Source organism: Tachyglossus aculeatus, chromosome 21, assembly GCF_015852505.1.
Source record: "Tachyglossus aculeatus isolate mTacAcu1 chromosome 21, mTacAcu1.pri, whole genome shotgun sequence".
Taxonomy (NCBI): domain Eukaryota; kingdom Metazoa; phylum Chordata; class Mammalia; order Monotremata; family Tachyglossidae; genus Tachyglossus; species Tachyglossus aculeatus.
In genome coordinates, this window is record NC_052086.1 from 58319923 (window position 1) to 58334056 (window position 14134).

Below are 14134 nucleotides of genomic sequence, written 5' to 3' on the forward strand. Positions count from 1 at the left end.
AAGAGAAGCTAATTGTTAGAACAGATGGGGAAAAAAGAAAATCACTCCTGTGTCAATAGGCTCCGTGTCAGAACAGGCAGGTTTTTATTCAATTATTTTGCATTTAAAAGCAGCTGTATAGTTGGAATGATAGACCTCTTGGATTTATAAGAGGCAAGGGTAAATCAGAGCCTCTAAGTCCATGCTCCTTTTCATTTCCTTTGCTGGTTGAATTTGTAATGAATTCCACATTGCAGTGTTGGAACCAGGATTCTCCACCCATTTCATCTGTATGGAGTGTTGTGCTGACCTTCTTCCCTGTACCACTCCCTTTGGATGAGTTTGGCCTGTTTTTCACTAGAAAATGGATTCTTTATTTTGAGGACCTGAGTAAAGCATTTTCTTAAAACAGCAAGCTAAGTGTAACACACTCCTCTCCACCAAGGTGTGTATCGCATCCAGCTTCTTTGAGGCAGGAAAAAAAAATCAACTTACATTCTTACTCTTTCTAAGAAACACATCAGATTATCAAGTAGCAGCTTGGAGTTCTCAGGCTCTTCCCCACCTCCCCCCCACTTTTTGAATCTATTGCTTTTTGACAAATCAGCATGCTACATCCAGCCTGTAATTACAAGGGAAGATGTTGTGTGAAAAAAGTTTTACACTCAGCAGATATACTTGTAGACAGTTTCAGGGAGATATTGCACAAATAAAAAGACCTTATTAAATTTCCAGAGGGCAGTATTTGGGGACTCCAGTGGGGAGGTTCAGTTTTTTAAAAACTGAACCGTGTGCTGGGGACTTGGTATACTCTTGAAAGGGGCCTGGTTGGCAACTAATGAATCACATTCCCTCTTTTCACCCTTTTCCCTCATAATATTGCCAGGATTGCCCTAGCAATGAATGTCACCCTGCAAATTGGCAGAAGGAAGAGGGTCAAGGGGCATATTAAAACTGGCTATATTCTTTCGTCCAGGGTTGTACAGCTCTGAATATCTTATGATTGAGCTAAGGTTCTAGTTATTTCTTACTTAGAATTTATTTTCTCAGATACCAATCCCCAATATGCATGTGTCTATTGTCCGACTGACCCTTCAAAGCCATGAACTGCCTTCAGAAGCCGTGGCGAGCAAACACTTCAAACAAGTAATTTTGTCTGTTCTCAGGATCATAAAGAGCCGCTTTTGCACCGACCCAAGGTTCTCAAAGAAGAGGACGATGAGCATCATATATAGGAATTTGAGGGAAAAGACAAATGTGCAACAGTTGGAAGCCTTCTAAGCTTGGTTGTTCTTAAGTTTTTTGTTGTGTTATGGGAGAGGTGCTGGGGTGGAGTCAGCTGTGTGGACCCCATTGTAAGCTCACCCCACTTGGGCCCCTCAACCCTCTCCTTCCCGGCTTCTCCTGGTTTGCCATGTTGGCCTTAGCTGAAAAGTGAAGATCAAAAGTAAGGGAAGGGAAAAAAGTGAAAGCAGGAATATATAAAGCAGATATAAGTAACTAGCCCTAGACTCTTGGGCCTTATTAGGGCCTCCTCTTCCAGGTTATACCCTCTGAAGCCACTTGTCTGCTATCTTGCCCAAAGGCACACAGCACACAAGTGGCAGAGCCAGGACTAGAACCCATGGCCTTTTGACAAGCTTCCTTTTCTTCTCTAAGACTCTCTCTCCCATCCAGGAGGAAGGAGGACTCTTTTTAAAAGACATTCTCCTCCTGAATCCTTACCCCCTTCTTGTTTTTATGGGGGATTTGGGGTAGAAAGATGAGGTGGCAGGTGCGGTAGAGTATACCTGATTGCTATTGGATGCCACTTGGATCCATCCTGGTTGAATGCAGGCCTTTGCTGAAGAGCAATGATGAGCGAGAGAAGGGGGCAAGTTGGTATTTATTAAATGCTTACAATGTGGCTAGCACTGGGGTTGATACTTAATCATATCAGACTCAGTCACCATCCCATAGGGTACAGGGATGTAACTTGCTGCACTTGTGGTTTAGGGGATAGAATCTGGCTTAGTCGTCAGGAGAGTCATGGCCAGAGAGTCACAGTGAGGGAGCTAGGAGTTGCTTCTCAGTCCTCAAGGAGTGACAGTGGTGGGGAGAAAGGAGGAAAGTAGCTTCAGTCCACCTGTTAGAAGTAGTCATAATGGCGTTAGAATTTATTGAGCACCCGTTTGGTACTGTGCATTGTATTAGGTATTTGTGAAGTACAGAATAATGAGGTGAAAATGTGACAAGTGAAATGTCAATTTCCTGCCCACAGGAAATTTATGCTGTAATGGGGGTGACCAATATAAAAATGTGGACACCCACAAGTATTTACAAATTGAGTGGACATAAATATGCATAAAGAGAAACATTCATTCATTCAATCGTATTTTTTGAGCACTTACTGTGTGCAGAGCACTGTTCTAAGTGCTTGGAAAGTGCAGTTCAGCAACAGATAGAGATAATCCCTACCCAACAATGGGCTCACAGTTTAGAGGGGGGGAGACAGACAACAAAACAAGTAAACAGGCATCAACAGCATCAAAATAGATAAATGGAATTATAGATTTATACACAGCAGCATGGCATAGTAGATAGAACACCAGCCTGGGGGTCAGAAGGCCATGGGTTCTAATCCTGACTCTGCCACTTGTCTGCTATGTGCCCGTGGGCAAGTCACTTCACTTCTCTGTGCTTCAGTTACCTCATCTGTAAAATGGGGGTTGAGACTGTGAGCCGCACAAGGGACAAGGACTGTGACCAACCAGATCTGTTTGCATCCACCTCAGCGCTTAGTACAGTGCCTGGCAGAGACTGAGCACTTAATAAGTACCATAATATTAATAATAATAATTATTATTATTAATAAAGAAGGTGCAAATGAGTTTCTAAGCAATAGACTTGGTTGAAGGGATGAGATGACTCAGGGAGCTGGAAAAATAATTGGGGGGAAGCTTGTTGGTGGGGTTCTAAAAGGTGGCCTGGCTGACTTTGGGGCAGGAGGGAGTCTCAGCTGGGGGAACAAATGAGTAAGGGAACCGAGGTGGGTTAGGGGATGGTCGAGAGTGAAATACAACTAGGCAGTTGGCTTGGTGGGAGTTGGAGCCTGATGATGGAGAGCCCTGAAACCACATGTGAAGGGTTTCATTTGATAAGGTGCTGCTTAGGAAGCCAGGAGAGGGTGTCAAAGAGAAGAGAGATATGGGTGGAACAATGCTTCAGAAAGACAAATGTGTCAATTGAACAATAGCAAAGGGTCAAGGGTCCCAGGTGACATTAGAAGGGGGGGCTTCTGGGATTGGGTGGGTGTTATTGGGCACCTGATGTGCACCCGTTGCCCTTTGAGTGGGCCACACTGTACATTGCAGCTGAATTCATTCATTGTCATGTTTATTGAACACTTACTGTGTGCAGAGCACTGCACTAAAAGCTTGGGAGAGTACAGTACTAACAATAAATAGACACATTCCCTGCCCTGTATGTATCTAGACCTAAAGAGTGGGGTGGATGCTGGTTTGTTCTCTGTCTCCCCCTTCTAGACTGTGAGCCCACTGTTGGGTAGGGACCGTCTCTATATGTTGCCAACTTGTACTTCCCAAGCGCTTAGTACAGTGCTGTGCACACAGTAAGCGCTCAATAAATATGATTGAATGAATGAATGAATGGTCACACAGTTCCCTGGGAGAAGAAACAGGTTATGGGTTGATTGTCTTGCCTCTAACTTCCAAACCACCAGGTTAGAAAACTGGTCCCAAAAGCCCAAGATTGGTTATCGCTAACTGTTAGAGTTTCGGGGGTCCTTAAAGAGCTGCCAATGTGGAGCACACATGGGAGGACATGTGCTGGCCACATGGACACTGAATGCATTTGTTATGATTGGTGCCATAGCAATGTAAGCCAAATAGAGGCCTTGTGGCAGGTCATTAGGCAAGAATTCCTGGCCAGTTTTTGGTGTGGCCGAGATATGCGTTCCAGGACATGTGAAGAAACCCAGGGATACCTGATTCACATTCCATAGGAAAAAAATCAAAATCTTTGGCAGTTTCCCTTATGGGTTTTACTACCAAATGCCAAAGAAAATCTCATATTGTTCTTTGGTATATGACCTAGCCGAGGAATGTCTGTAACCACTGCCCTGGGGCAGAGTGACGTCCCCGGGCAGCACCTGCATATGAACAGTATGAGGATTTGAGCAAGTGGTATGGGGAAGGATGATGACAGCCAGAACCTAAATCTGCTGTGGGGGTCACGAGGACCTTCAGCTGTGGGCTGTGGTAGAGACTGGGAAACTTGGTTTTTAAGAGGAGCTTTATTCATGGCAGGACTGGACTCTTTCAATGGGGATCATTGAAATGTAGGCAAGACAGTGAAGGAAGAGGTGCAGAATGTTTCATGAGGTCACAGATTGTTCTGTGTGTTGTTCTGGGTTACCAAAAATGGGTGAGCCCACACCTCTTGCTGCTTATTCACTTATGCTTTAACATAACCCCATTTCCTTCCAGGGATGAACATAGACTTAAGATGAGTCTTGGACTGTGAGCCCCATGCGGGACGGGGGGAGTGTGTCCAACCTAATTAACTGGTAGCTACCCTAGCTCTTAGAATGGTGTTTGGCACATAGTAAGTGCGTAACAAATATCTTTTTTTTAAAAAAAGGGAGAAATGAGTCTGGGGTCCTAACTCTCCTCCTGTTGACTTTAAGCTCCTTGTGGTTGGAGATCATATCTACCAACTCTGTTCTATTGTACCGTCCCAAGTTCTTAATAATAATAATAATAATAGTATTTGTTACAGCACTTGCTATGTGCCAGGCACTGTACTAAGCACTGGGGGAGGGGGAAGGGGGAAATACAAACAAACTGGGTTGGACACAGTCCCTGTCCCACATTAGGCTCACAATCTTAATCCCCATTTTACAGATAAGGTAACTGAGGCACAGAGGAGTGAAATGACTTGCCCAGGGTCACACAGCAGACTAGTGATGGAGCTGGGATTAGAATCCATGACCTTCTGACTCCCAGGCCCGTGCTCTATCCACTAGTCCATCTTGCTTTTGTAGTACACAGTAAATGCTCATCGAATATCCTTGATTGACTGGCTGCCTGGTTGTTTTTTTTTTTTTAATGAAAAGCATTTTCTTCAACCAGAATTGCTGCTCTGGAGGACTGAGGGAAACAAACCATCTCTTGTTGTGGTTAATGTTTAAATCAGTTGTAGTTTTTGATGATCCACTCGACTTTGTCACCTCCATCCCTTGAGCGGTTCCTTGGGCTGGGTCTGTCCCTGACAGAGCACTCCTAGAAGAGATTTTCTGCTGGGCATGAAAGCTTCCTTTGTCTTGTGATGAGAATAAGAACCCAGCACTACAATTTCAGAAATAGGAAGCTATCAGTATTATTGAGCATCTTTTGTGTTCAGAGCATTGTTCTAGTTCATGGGAAACACTCCAAACAAATGAAACACATTCACTGCCCTCAAGCTGCTCACAGTCAAATGGTGGGAGAAAGTGGACATAAATTGAACCATAGACAATAGTTGAGAATGAGAGAAGAGTTAAAGATAGCAGACCCAAATGAAAGAATAATTACCAAAGAGGTAAATATGTGAATGCCGAGTTGGCTAAGGGGATGGCAAGGCAGGAAACGTGATGGGATGGAAGTGGGGAGGGTTTAATCAAGGAACACCTTCTAAAGGGGATGACTTTTTAGGGAAATTATTTGTAGGTGGACCAAAATTAAATTATGAGATGCCTTTGATTTCCAGGGAGGCATTTCCCTGAATCCCTGAACCTCATGCTCACCATTTGGAAAATGGGGAGAAGAATTCTCCCCTTCTCCCTGTGCCCAGAAGAGTGTTTTAAGGAGGACTGGGAAAATTTCTGCTTAATGATTTAAGCCTCTTGGATATCCATGCTGTAGGATGATGATGGTTTTTACAGCATGGTGCACTTTCAAAGGACTTTTTTTTTTCACCAAACAAGGTATCACATCCATCTGGCCTGAAAAGAGCCTAAATACCAGTCTTGAAGCTGTGGGTGGAATGCGCAAATTCCAGCCATGCTTACAATGCTTCTGCAGTTGCCGTTGTGTATGCCGTGTGGGTGTCTTGGGCTTTCTGATGCTGCTGCCCCGAGGGAATGGCCCTTTGTCTTGCTGGGAGTAGTTGTTTTTGCCCAATGTTGAGGAGGAATATTTTGGATATGGTGTTGTTTCTTTCATTCATTTATTACTTAGAAGCTGACCCTCTTGAGTCTTTTGTTTTCATGGGTTTGGAAGTGAGGGAGAGTTCACATCTTCTCACCAGGAAAGAGGTACACTGGAAGAGTGTCACAGGAGAAGAAGAGAGAGGGGATTTTTTCAGTACCAATCTTTAAATCCTTACCCATTTAGATTTTAATTCTAAGGGGGAAATATTTCCTTTTTAATATCCACCTTATCTATTGAAGCTCTTATGTTCCTTTTGAAAAGTGGCTCAGTGGAAAAAACACGGGCTTGGGAGTCAGAGGTCATGGGTTCTTATCCCGGCTCTGCCAATTGTCAGCTATGTGACTTTGGGCAAGTCACTTGACTTCTCTGTGCCTCAGTTGCCCTATCTGTAATATGGGGATTAACTTTGAGCCCCACATGGGACAACCTGATAACCTTACATCCTCCCCAGTGCTTTGCACATAGTAAGCGCTTAACAAATGCCGTCATTATTATTATTATATTGAGGCACTGGTCTGAGTAGTGAAATGCTTGTACTTCTTTGCTTGGGAAAGACTCATGTAGTTGAAAGGGATCTTGCACCTTTGTGGAAATGGAAAAGGAGGCAGTGAGTTGATCAGTCAGTTAATGATATTTATAGAGCACTTATGGTGTGCAGAGAGCATTGTGCTAAGTGCTTTGGGGAGAAAAACAGAGTTGGTAGGCACACCCAAATCACTCCTTTAGTTTGTGGTATCTCCAAAAATTACTGCTTGACACCTAAACCAGTTTTGGGACCTGTTTGAAACTTTATCTAATTCCCATGGCCAGAAGAGTATCTCTTATCTTGGCCTAATGGAAAGAGCTCAAGACAGTGAACCGAGAGACCTGGACACCAGTCCAGGTTCTGCCACTTTCCTGCTGTGTGCCTTTGGGCAAGTCACTTCTCCATGCCTCTGTTCCTCACTTGGAAAATGGGGATAAAAATGCCTGTGTTCAGTCTCTCTGACCATGAACCCCATGAAGGACAGGAACTGTACCTGATCTGATTGTCTTATATCTACCTTAGTGTTGAACAAGGCACTTGGCACATAATAATGTTGTGTCATTTATTAAGCGCTCATTCTCTATTTCTGATTCTATGTGTTGTTCCTTCTATTTTTGAAGAAGATGATGATGGTGATGCTTTTGTCTCCATTCTCTTTCCTAGGAGCCTGTCCGTTGGCTGAAGGCCCTGACCGTGTTCCATGTCCTCTCACGCGATGTTTTATGGGTCTCCGTCCACCATGTCCCCACCTTCTAAGAGCAAACTGAAGCGTCAGAGCCGACTCTTATCCCAGGTGCTGTCCCGGACTCTGAGCTACAAGGACCGGAACTCAGAGGCCAATTTCCCCAGCTTGGGTGCCAGCGATGACCCTGCAGAGCTCTCCACCCAGCTCTCAGCTCCAGGCATCCTGAAGGTGTTTGGGGACAATGTCTGCTCAGGCACTCACTACAAGAGTGTTTTGGCCACTGCCTCTTCCAGCGCCCAGGAGCTGGTGAAGGAAGCCCTGGAGCGTTACGCACTGAACCCGGTGTCTGCCAGCCAGTACGTCTTGTGCGATGTGGTGGGGCGATTTGGAAGCTCAGGCCAGCAATGGCAAGCAGAATGCCTCAGGGTCCTGGGGGACAACGAGAAGCCCCTTCTGATCCAGGATCTGTGGAAGCCCAAGGAAGGCTTGTCCAGGAGGTTTGAGCTGAGAAAGAGGTCGGAGGTGGAAGAATTGGCAGCCAGGGATGTGGACACCATTACAGCAGGTGAGCAGAGCTGGGGTGGGGGAGGAGTTCTACTCTCAGGGATGACCAAACATCTGGGGAATTGTGGGGGTGAGTCCAGGTGGAGAGGAGTTGCAGAGAGATCTTGAAGCTTCAAAGGAGAGAGAGATTTGTGAGGGGAAAATAGCCTCTCTTTGTGTGGTGATATGTAATTAAGGGATCATATTTTCTGATGTGGGATCAGAGCCTTTCTTAGGATGATTTGCAGATTACCCTCTGATATTCCCTAGTTTACCTTTCACCAAGATAGGAAGTAACAAGGAAAATCTCTTAGCTGACCCAGGCTGCATGCTGATATTCAGGATTGTTTGTGTCTAGAAGGGACCTAAAGCTTCACTCCCAGTATATTGCCTTGCAACATTTCAGATGATGAGTTCATCTGTTAATCAGATCAGAGTCCAGCTCCCTGGCAGCACTTTGTGAAATCCTGACTACCATTGCCCTATTGGCCGGGGTCCCTGCCTCCTTCTCTTCTTCCCACAATCATCTGATTATCTGGGGAGAAACTTGGCGGGTCATGCTCAGAGCTGAGCTGATCGTTGCCGAACATCTCACAGGAGGTGACTTTTTGGAGCAGGCAAATGAGTTGAAAAGATGAGCAGAGCCATTGTGGGCCAGAATATCTACTTCTGGTCCATACTTTCCACAGGCCCTGAAGGGTATTGTGATGATTCCGTGCATCAGTAGAACTGAGGTTTTGCCCAAAGCAGAAGTGCAAATTGATGAGGTCAATGACCTTCCCCCAAGATAGGCTTAAACCATCCCCTGCCTGAAGAGGATTTAACTACTGTAGTTTCAGCCTAGTGGATGATGACTCATCCTTGAGCAGAGAGAGGTTCCTAGTGCTTGGACATCTCCTTGGACTGCTGTTGACCTGCGTTTTGATTTTGTTATTGTTGATTTGGGGGAAAGAGGTTTTTTTTTTTTTTCAGATTGTAACTCCCTAGATAGCTGGAAGATTTCAGTGGGGAGGAAGGAAAGAGCAACAGCATAAAAATACAGTGGTTATTCATTCATGACCAAAATGATTAAGCTTGTACTTTTAAAAATTCTCCCGTACACTGCAGCTTTATGGAAGAAAGCGAGCTTGGCTCTATCTTAGCCTGACATGATTTAGAAGCAGGATTTTAAATGGGATTTGCAGCCTGATATCATAAAATTAGAGGACTGGAAGGGACCTTAAGTTCTTTGTGCTGTCTAGCCTAAATTCCTCATGGCACAGTTCAAACTGGTTTTTCTCTCCCTTTTGATGTTCTGAGGCCAAAGAGTGGCAAATTGTTGGTCACCACCCTCTATAAGACACTACTCCGTTGGCTTTAAGACAGCTAGTCCCTTCAATTGCCCCAGCACAGGAGAACATATCCTGGGTTTATCCTTGACATTTGCATTCTTTTTGGACCTTTCATCATCATCATCATCAATCGTATTTATTGAGCGCTTACTGTGTGCAGAGCACTGTACTAAGCGCTTGGGAAGTACAAGTTGGCAACATATAGAGACAGTCCCTACCCAACAGTGGGCTCACAGTCTAAAAGACCTTTCACTTTGGTTGTGATCTAGTGCGCCTTTTAATGTTGGCTTACACTTCTAGAAAGAACACCAAAGGAGGCCAAGGACAACCAGATGAGAGGAGAAGTGGTGCAGTAAGTTAAGCCACTATCCCGCAGAGAGACTTATTGCCTGAGGATATTGCCAACAGTGTTGGAGATTTTGTTTTTATGATTTCTGGAATTCATCCTGCATCTGCCAGTGGTCTGATTTGGTTCCTGCTGCTATTCCAATAGTAGGGAATTACTACTTTCCATGTCCTCTGCATCAGTCTCTGTTGATTAGGGAAGTGGGTTGGAGGAAAAATTCTCCTCTATTTTTCCCATTTCTCCTTCCTATTCAGGAGCATAATCTTGGTGGATTGTGAATTGGAATAGCCATGGTAAGCAGGCAAGGAGAGAGACCAGGCCTTTAGTTAGCCTACAAGTAGCTATCTACTGGGAATATATTAGGGCCAGAGGGTCATCATTCCTCTGGGCAGTCTAAGCACAGTTCTCCACTCTGACTTAAAGTATCTCCTCAGGAAAGTTGTGCTTTTGCTTGTAGGGATGCTTTTGTTAGTGTTGCGTTCCTCCAGTTAAACTGTCGGCAGGAAGGTAAAGCTCATTTTATGTGCTCCGGTCCCTTTTTGAGTGGGCTAGGATTGCTTAGAAAAATAAAGGTCCCCCAAGCTGTAGCCAACTTGACCTGTTTAAAACTTACAAAATTCTAATCAGCAAACAATCGTAGAATAACCTAATCCAACATTAGTACTGCTGATGGTTAGACAGTTTGTGCACATTATAAGAAATATTATGAGAAGCAGCATGACCTAGTGGAAAGAGCTTAGGCCTTGGAGTCAGAACATGGGTTCAAATCCTGACCTTGCCACTAGCCTGCTGTGTGACCCTGGGCAACTCACTTAATTTCTCTGTACCTCAGATTCCTCATCTGTAAAGTGGGGATTCAGTAGACTGCGAGCCCTGGGTGGGAAACCGACTGCGTCTGACCCGATTGTCTTTTATCAACCCCAGCACTATGCTTAACTCATAGTAAATGTTTGATACCTTAATCATAATCATTATAAAGCATTCAGGTAAAACTTTTGTTCATTTGCAAAGCATTGTAGAGTCATTTTTAGAAGCTGCTCTTTGCTTTTCTCTCATTATTTAGGGTCAGCACTATTATGGTGAGAAGTCTTGGAGCACAGAGAGGTTAAGTGACTTGCTTAACGTCACACAGCCAATTAATAACAGAGATGGGATTAAAACTGAAAAATCATAGTTGTGGTATTAGGCACCTTCTATTATGTGCTAAATGTTGGGGATAGATTCAAGTTAACCAGTCCATTTGAAGTGCCTGCCCAACTCAGTGCTCACAATCTAGGAGATAGGCAGAACAGGTACCTCATCTTCATTGTATAGATAAGGAACCTGAGGCACAGCAAGGCCATGTGAGCCATGTTCCCCCTTCTAGACTGTGAGCCTGCTGTTGGGTAGGGACCGTTTCTATATGTTGCCACCTTGTACTTCCCAAGCGCTTAGTACAGTGCTCTGCACACAGTAAGTGCTCAATCAATACGATTGAATGAATGAATGAATGTGAATTGTCCAAACTTATTTGTCAGACCAATATCAGAGCTGGAAATAGAATCCGTGTCTCCTCTCTCCCTCCTGGTTGCAAGCCATTTTCATTGTGCCCAGTGAACTGGTAAGTCCCCAGTTAGGTGGGTAGGCTACTTAGTTGTACTATTCATTCATTCATTCAGTCGTATTTATTGAGTGCTTATGGTGTGCAGCGCACCATACTAAGCACTTGGGATAGTACAATATAGCATCAGAAACATTCCCGAACCACAGTGAGCTTGCAGTCTGGAGGGGGAGACAGGCATGAATATAAAAAATAAATAAGGAGATAAATTACAGATAATACATATGCACTGGGGGGAAGGGAGGGAGGCTGAATGAAGGAGCGCAGCAGGTATTGGGAAAAGAGGAGAGGAGGGTTCAGTCAGGGAAGGCTTTCTGGAGAAGATATGCCTTCAGTAAGCCTTTGAAGTGGGGAAGAACAGTTATCTGTCTGATATGAGGAGTGAGGGCATTCCAGGCCAGAGGTAGGCTGTGGGCAAGAGGTCAGCGGCTGGGTAGTTGAGGTAGGGGTACAGTGAGAAGGTTAGCACCAGAGTAACAAAGTGTGCGGGCTGGGTCGTAGTTGGAGAGCAGTGAGGTGAGGTAGGAGGGGGCAAGGTGATTAAGTGCTTTAAAGCCAATGGTGAGGAGTTTTTGCTTGATGCGGAGGTGGATGGACAACCACTGGAGTTTCTTGAGGACTGAGGAAACATGTTCTGAATGTTTTTGAAGGAAAATTATTCAGGTAGCAGAATAGAGTGTGGGCTGGAGTGGAAAGAGACAGGAGGCAGGGGGTCAGCAAGGAGGCTGATACAATAATCAAGGTAGGATAGAACAAGTGCTTGCATTAATGTGATAGTTGGGTGAAGAGAAGGGGCAGATTTTACTAACTCAATTCTGAGATTTGTAAATCTAAAGAAATAGAAAAACATAGAAAAACCAGATTAACTTGGAATTACCCTTTTGAAAATTCCCCGGATTCTTTGGTGAATCCTCAAAAAAAACTATAGGATGTTTTCAGTATGAGTAGGTCTATGTCAAAAATGAATTTCAGGGAAATGCGGTTGTGAGCCTTCCTCTTGGCCTTAGTAGGAAGATAATTTTATAGAAATAATTCAGTACTAGTAGAGTTGGATTTCCCATTGCCATTACTGGCTAAATTCACTCCTCATCCTGAGTTTCCCATTTTAGTCTATGATAACACCACCATCCTCCCTACCCCAGAAGTCTACAACCTCAGTGTCATTCTCAACTCCTTTCTTTCAACTCCCACATTGAATCTACTGCCAAATTGTACCAGTTCTTCCTACAGAACATCTCCCTGATCCACTTTTTTCTATCCCCTCGAACTGCTACTACCCTGGTACAACCTATGGTCATGTCACATGGCTAGACAACCGCCTAGCTCTCCTATCCTCTCCAATCTTTACTGCACACTGCTAAATGAATCCTCTTGAAGCATTGCTTGATGCACATCTCTTCACTCCTACTGTGTCCTCACATCCCTTTGCGTCAAACAAACACATTTCACAGTTGGCTTTGAGGCCCTTCACTAACTCTCTACCTTTCTTATCAGCTGTCTTGACTGGCCATTGCCCTGTCACTATATTTGTCCCTCTAAGCCAACCTTTAAAATATGCCTCTCTCTAGACATTTCTGTCACTATTCCCTTGCTCATGCTGTTCCCTGGCTTTTAGCTCCCTCCCTCCCCAGATCTGAGAGACCATAAGTCTTCCCTACATTCAAGGCCCTCCTAAATTTCTACCTCCTCCAACAAGCCTTCTGCAATCCATTTGCAGTATGCTGAATTGTATAAACCCATCAGTCATCTCTACTAGCAGTTACTAATTTATGCATATCCCACTTAAGCACTTTATATTAATGTTTATTCAATTGTACTTTCTATTATTTATTTTGATTACTTTTATTTGTAAATATTTTTATGTCTGGCCCTCTGTATTGGAATGTAAACTCCTCCTGGGCAGGAAAAGTGTGGCTTCTTGGTTTTGTATTCTCCAATCCTAACACCACCACTGCTACTGCTAAGTATTGCTAACTGGCTTTTTATCAGTTTCAACACAAGCATTTAGCCAAAGCCAAAGAACTAAATCTTGGCCCAACAGATATTGAGACCTGAATTGCTGCTGAAAGCGAGATTCAGGCCGTATAGTGTATCACATATCTGCCATCTGGAGAAAGGAAAATGCACATTCCCTTTATCAGCTTTTGCTGAAAATGCAGTTGGCTAAGGAGAAAATAATCTGGATCCCCAGCAGAGACAAGAGAAAAATGAAGAAGCACAGAAGGGCTTCTAGCCCATAGGTTTGGAGTGAGAACATGCCCCACCCAGTTAAATCATTCAGGTTGTTGTGCTCTGGCAGTCGAGCTGTTGGTGATGTTGTTTTCTGTGGAAGGTGCCTATCCATAGCTGCCATTTTTTTCCCTCCCCTCCCCCCCCCAAGATTACTCTGTGTCTTTTTGGAGAGGGGAGTGGGATCGGATGAGGAGACGGCTGAATAAAGCAGGGCTGGGACTTGTTAAATTTTTCCCAGGAGGCTGGTATTTAGGATCCATGCCATGCGGAGAGTGGGCTGTGCCTGTCACTGAGATAAAGACAATAATCACTTGTGTACACTGCATGGTGGGGGTGAGAGGAGGTGAATGCATTGCTGCCTGGCATTTGTCAGAGGCTTTTGTCAGAAAATGGTAGCTATTTTGTAAATTATGGACTAGGGGTCAGCTGAAATGAAGGACTGACTGTTAAATAGCACAGAACTAGATAGGGACAGATTTACAGAGCCACTCGAACTTGAGATCTCACCCCAGGATAAACAAAGCCATAAATGAGGCCTGGGCAGGCAGAGCTACTAGAGGCTCTGCCCTTAGATCTCCATCTGCTTCTCTGAGGATTGGGAACCACTGTCCAAACAGGTTGCTCACTCCCCTGTGATCTTCAGCTTCCCCTTAGTTACTGGGTAGGGAACCCCTCTCGAACAGGTGATTTTCACTGCCTTG

At 44.4% G+C, this 14134-nt stretch overlaps 1 protein-coding gene across 4 annotated transcripts in view; it reads left to right on the plus strand.

The window, feature by feature from the left end:
* Positions 1–14134, plus strand: part of RADIL (Rap associating with DIL domain) — a 105307-nt gene that overhangs the window by 10165 nt on the left and 81008 nt on the right. For all 4 annotated transcript variants that reach the window (XR_005455330.1, XM_038762388.1, XM_038762387.1 and 1 more), the window contains exon 2: positions 7360–7946. Coding sequence is in view for 3 of the 4 variants with exons in the window: in XM_038762388.1 (XP_038618316.1) it covers positions 7397–7946 (550 nt within the window). In the remaining variant the exon portion in view is untranslated. The remainder of the gene's footprint in view (positions 1–7359; positions 7947–14134) is intronic.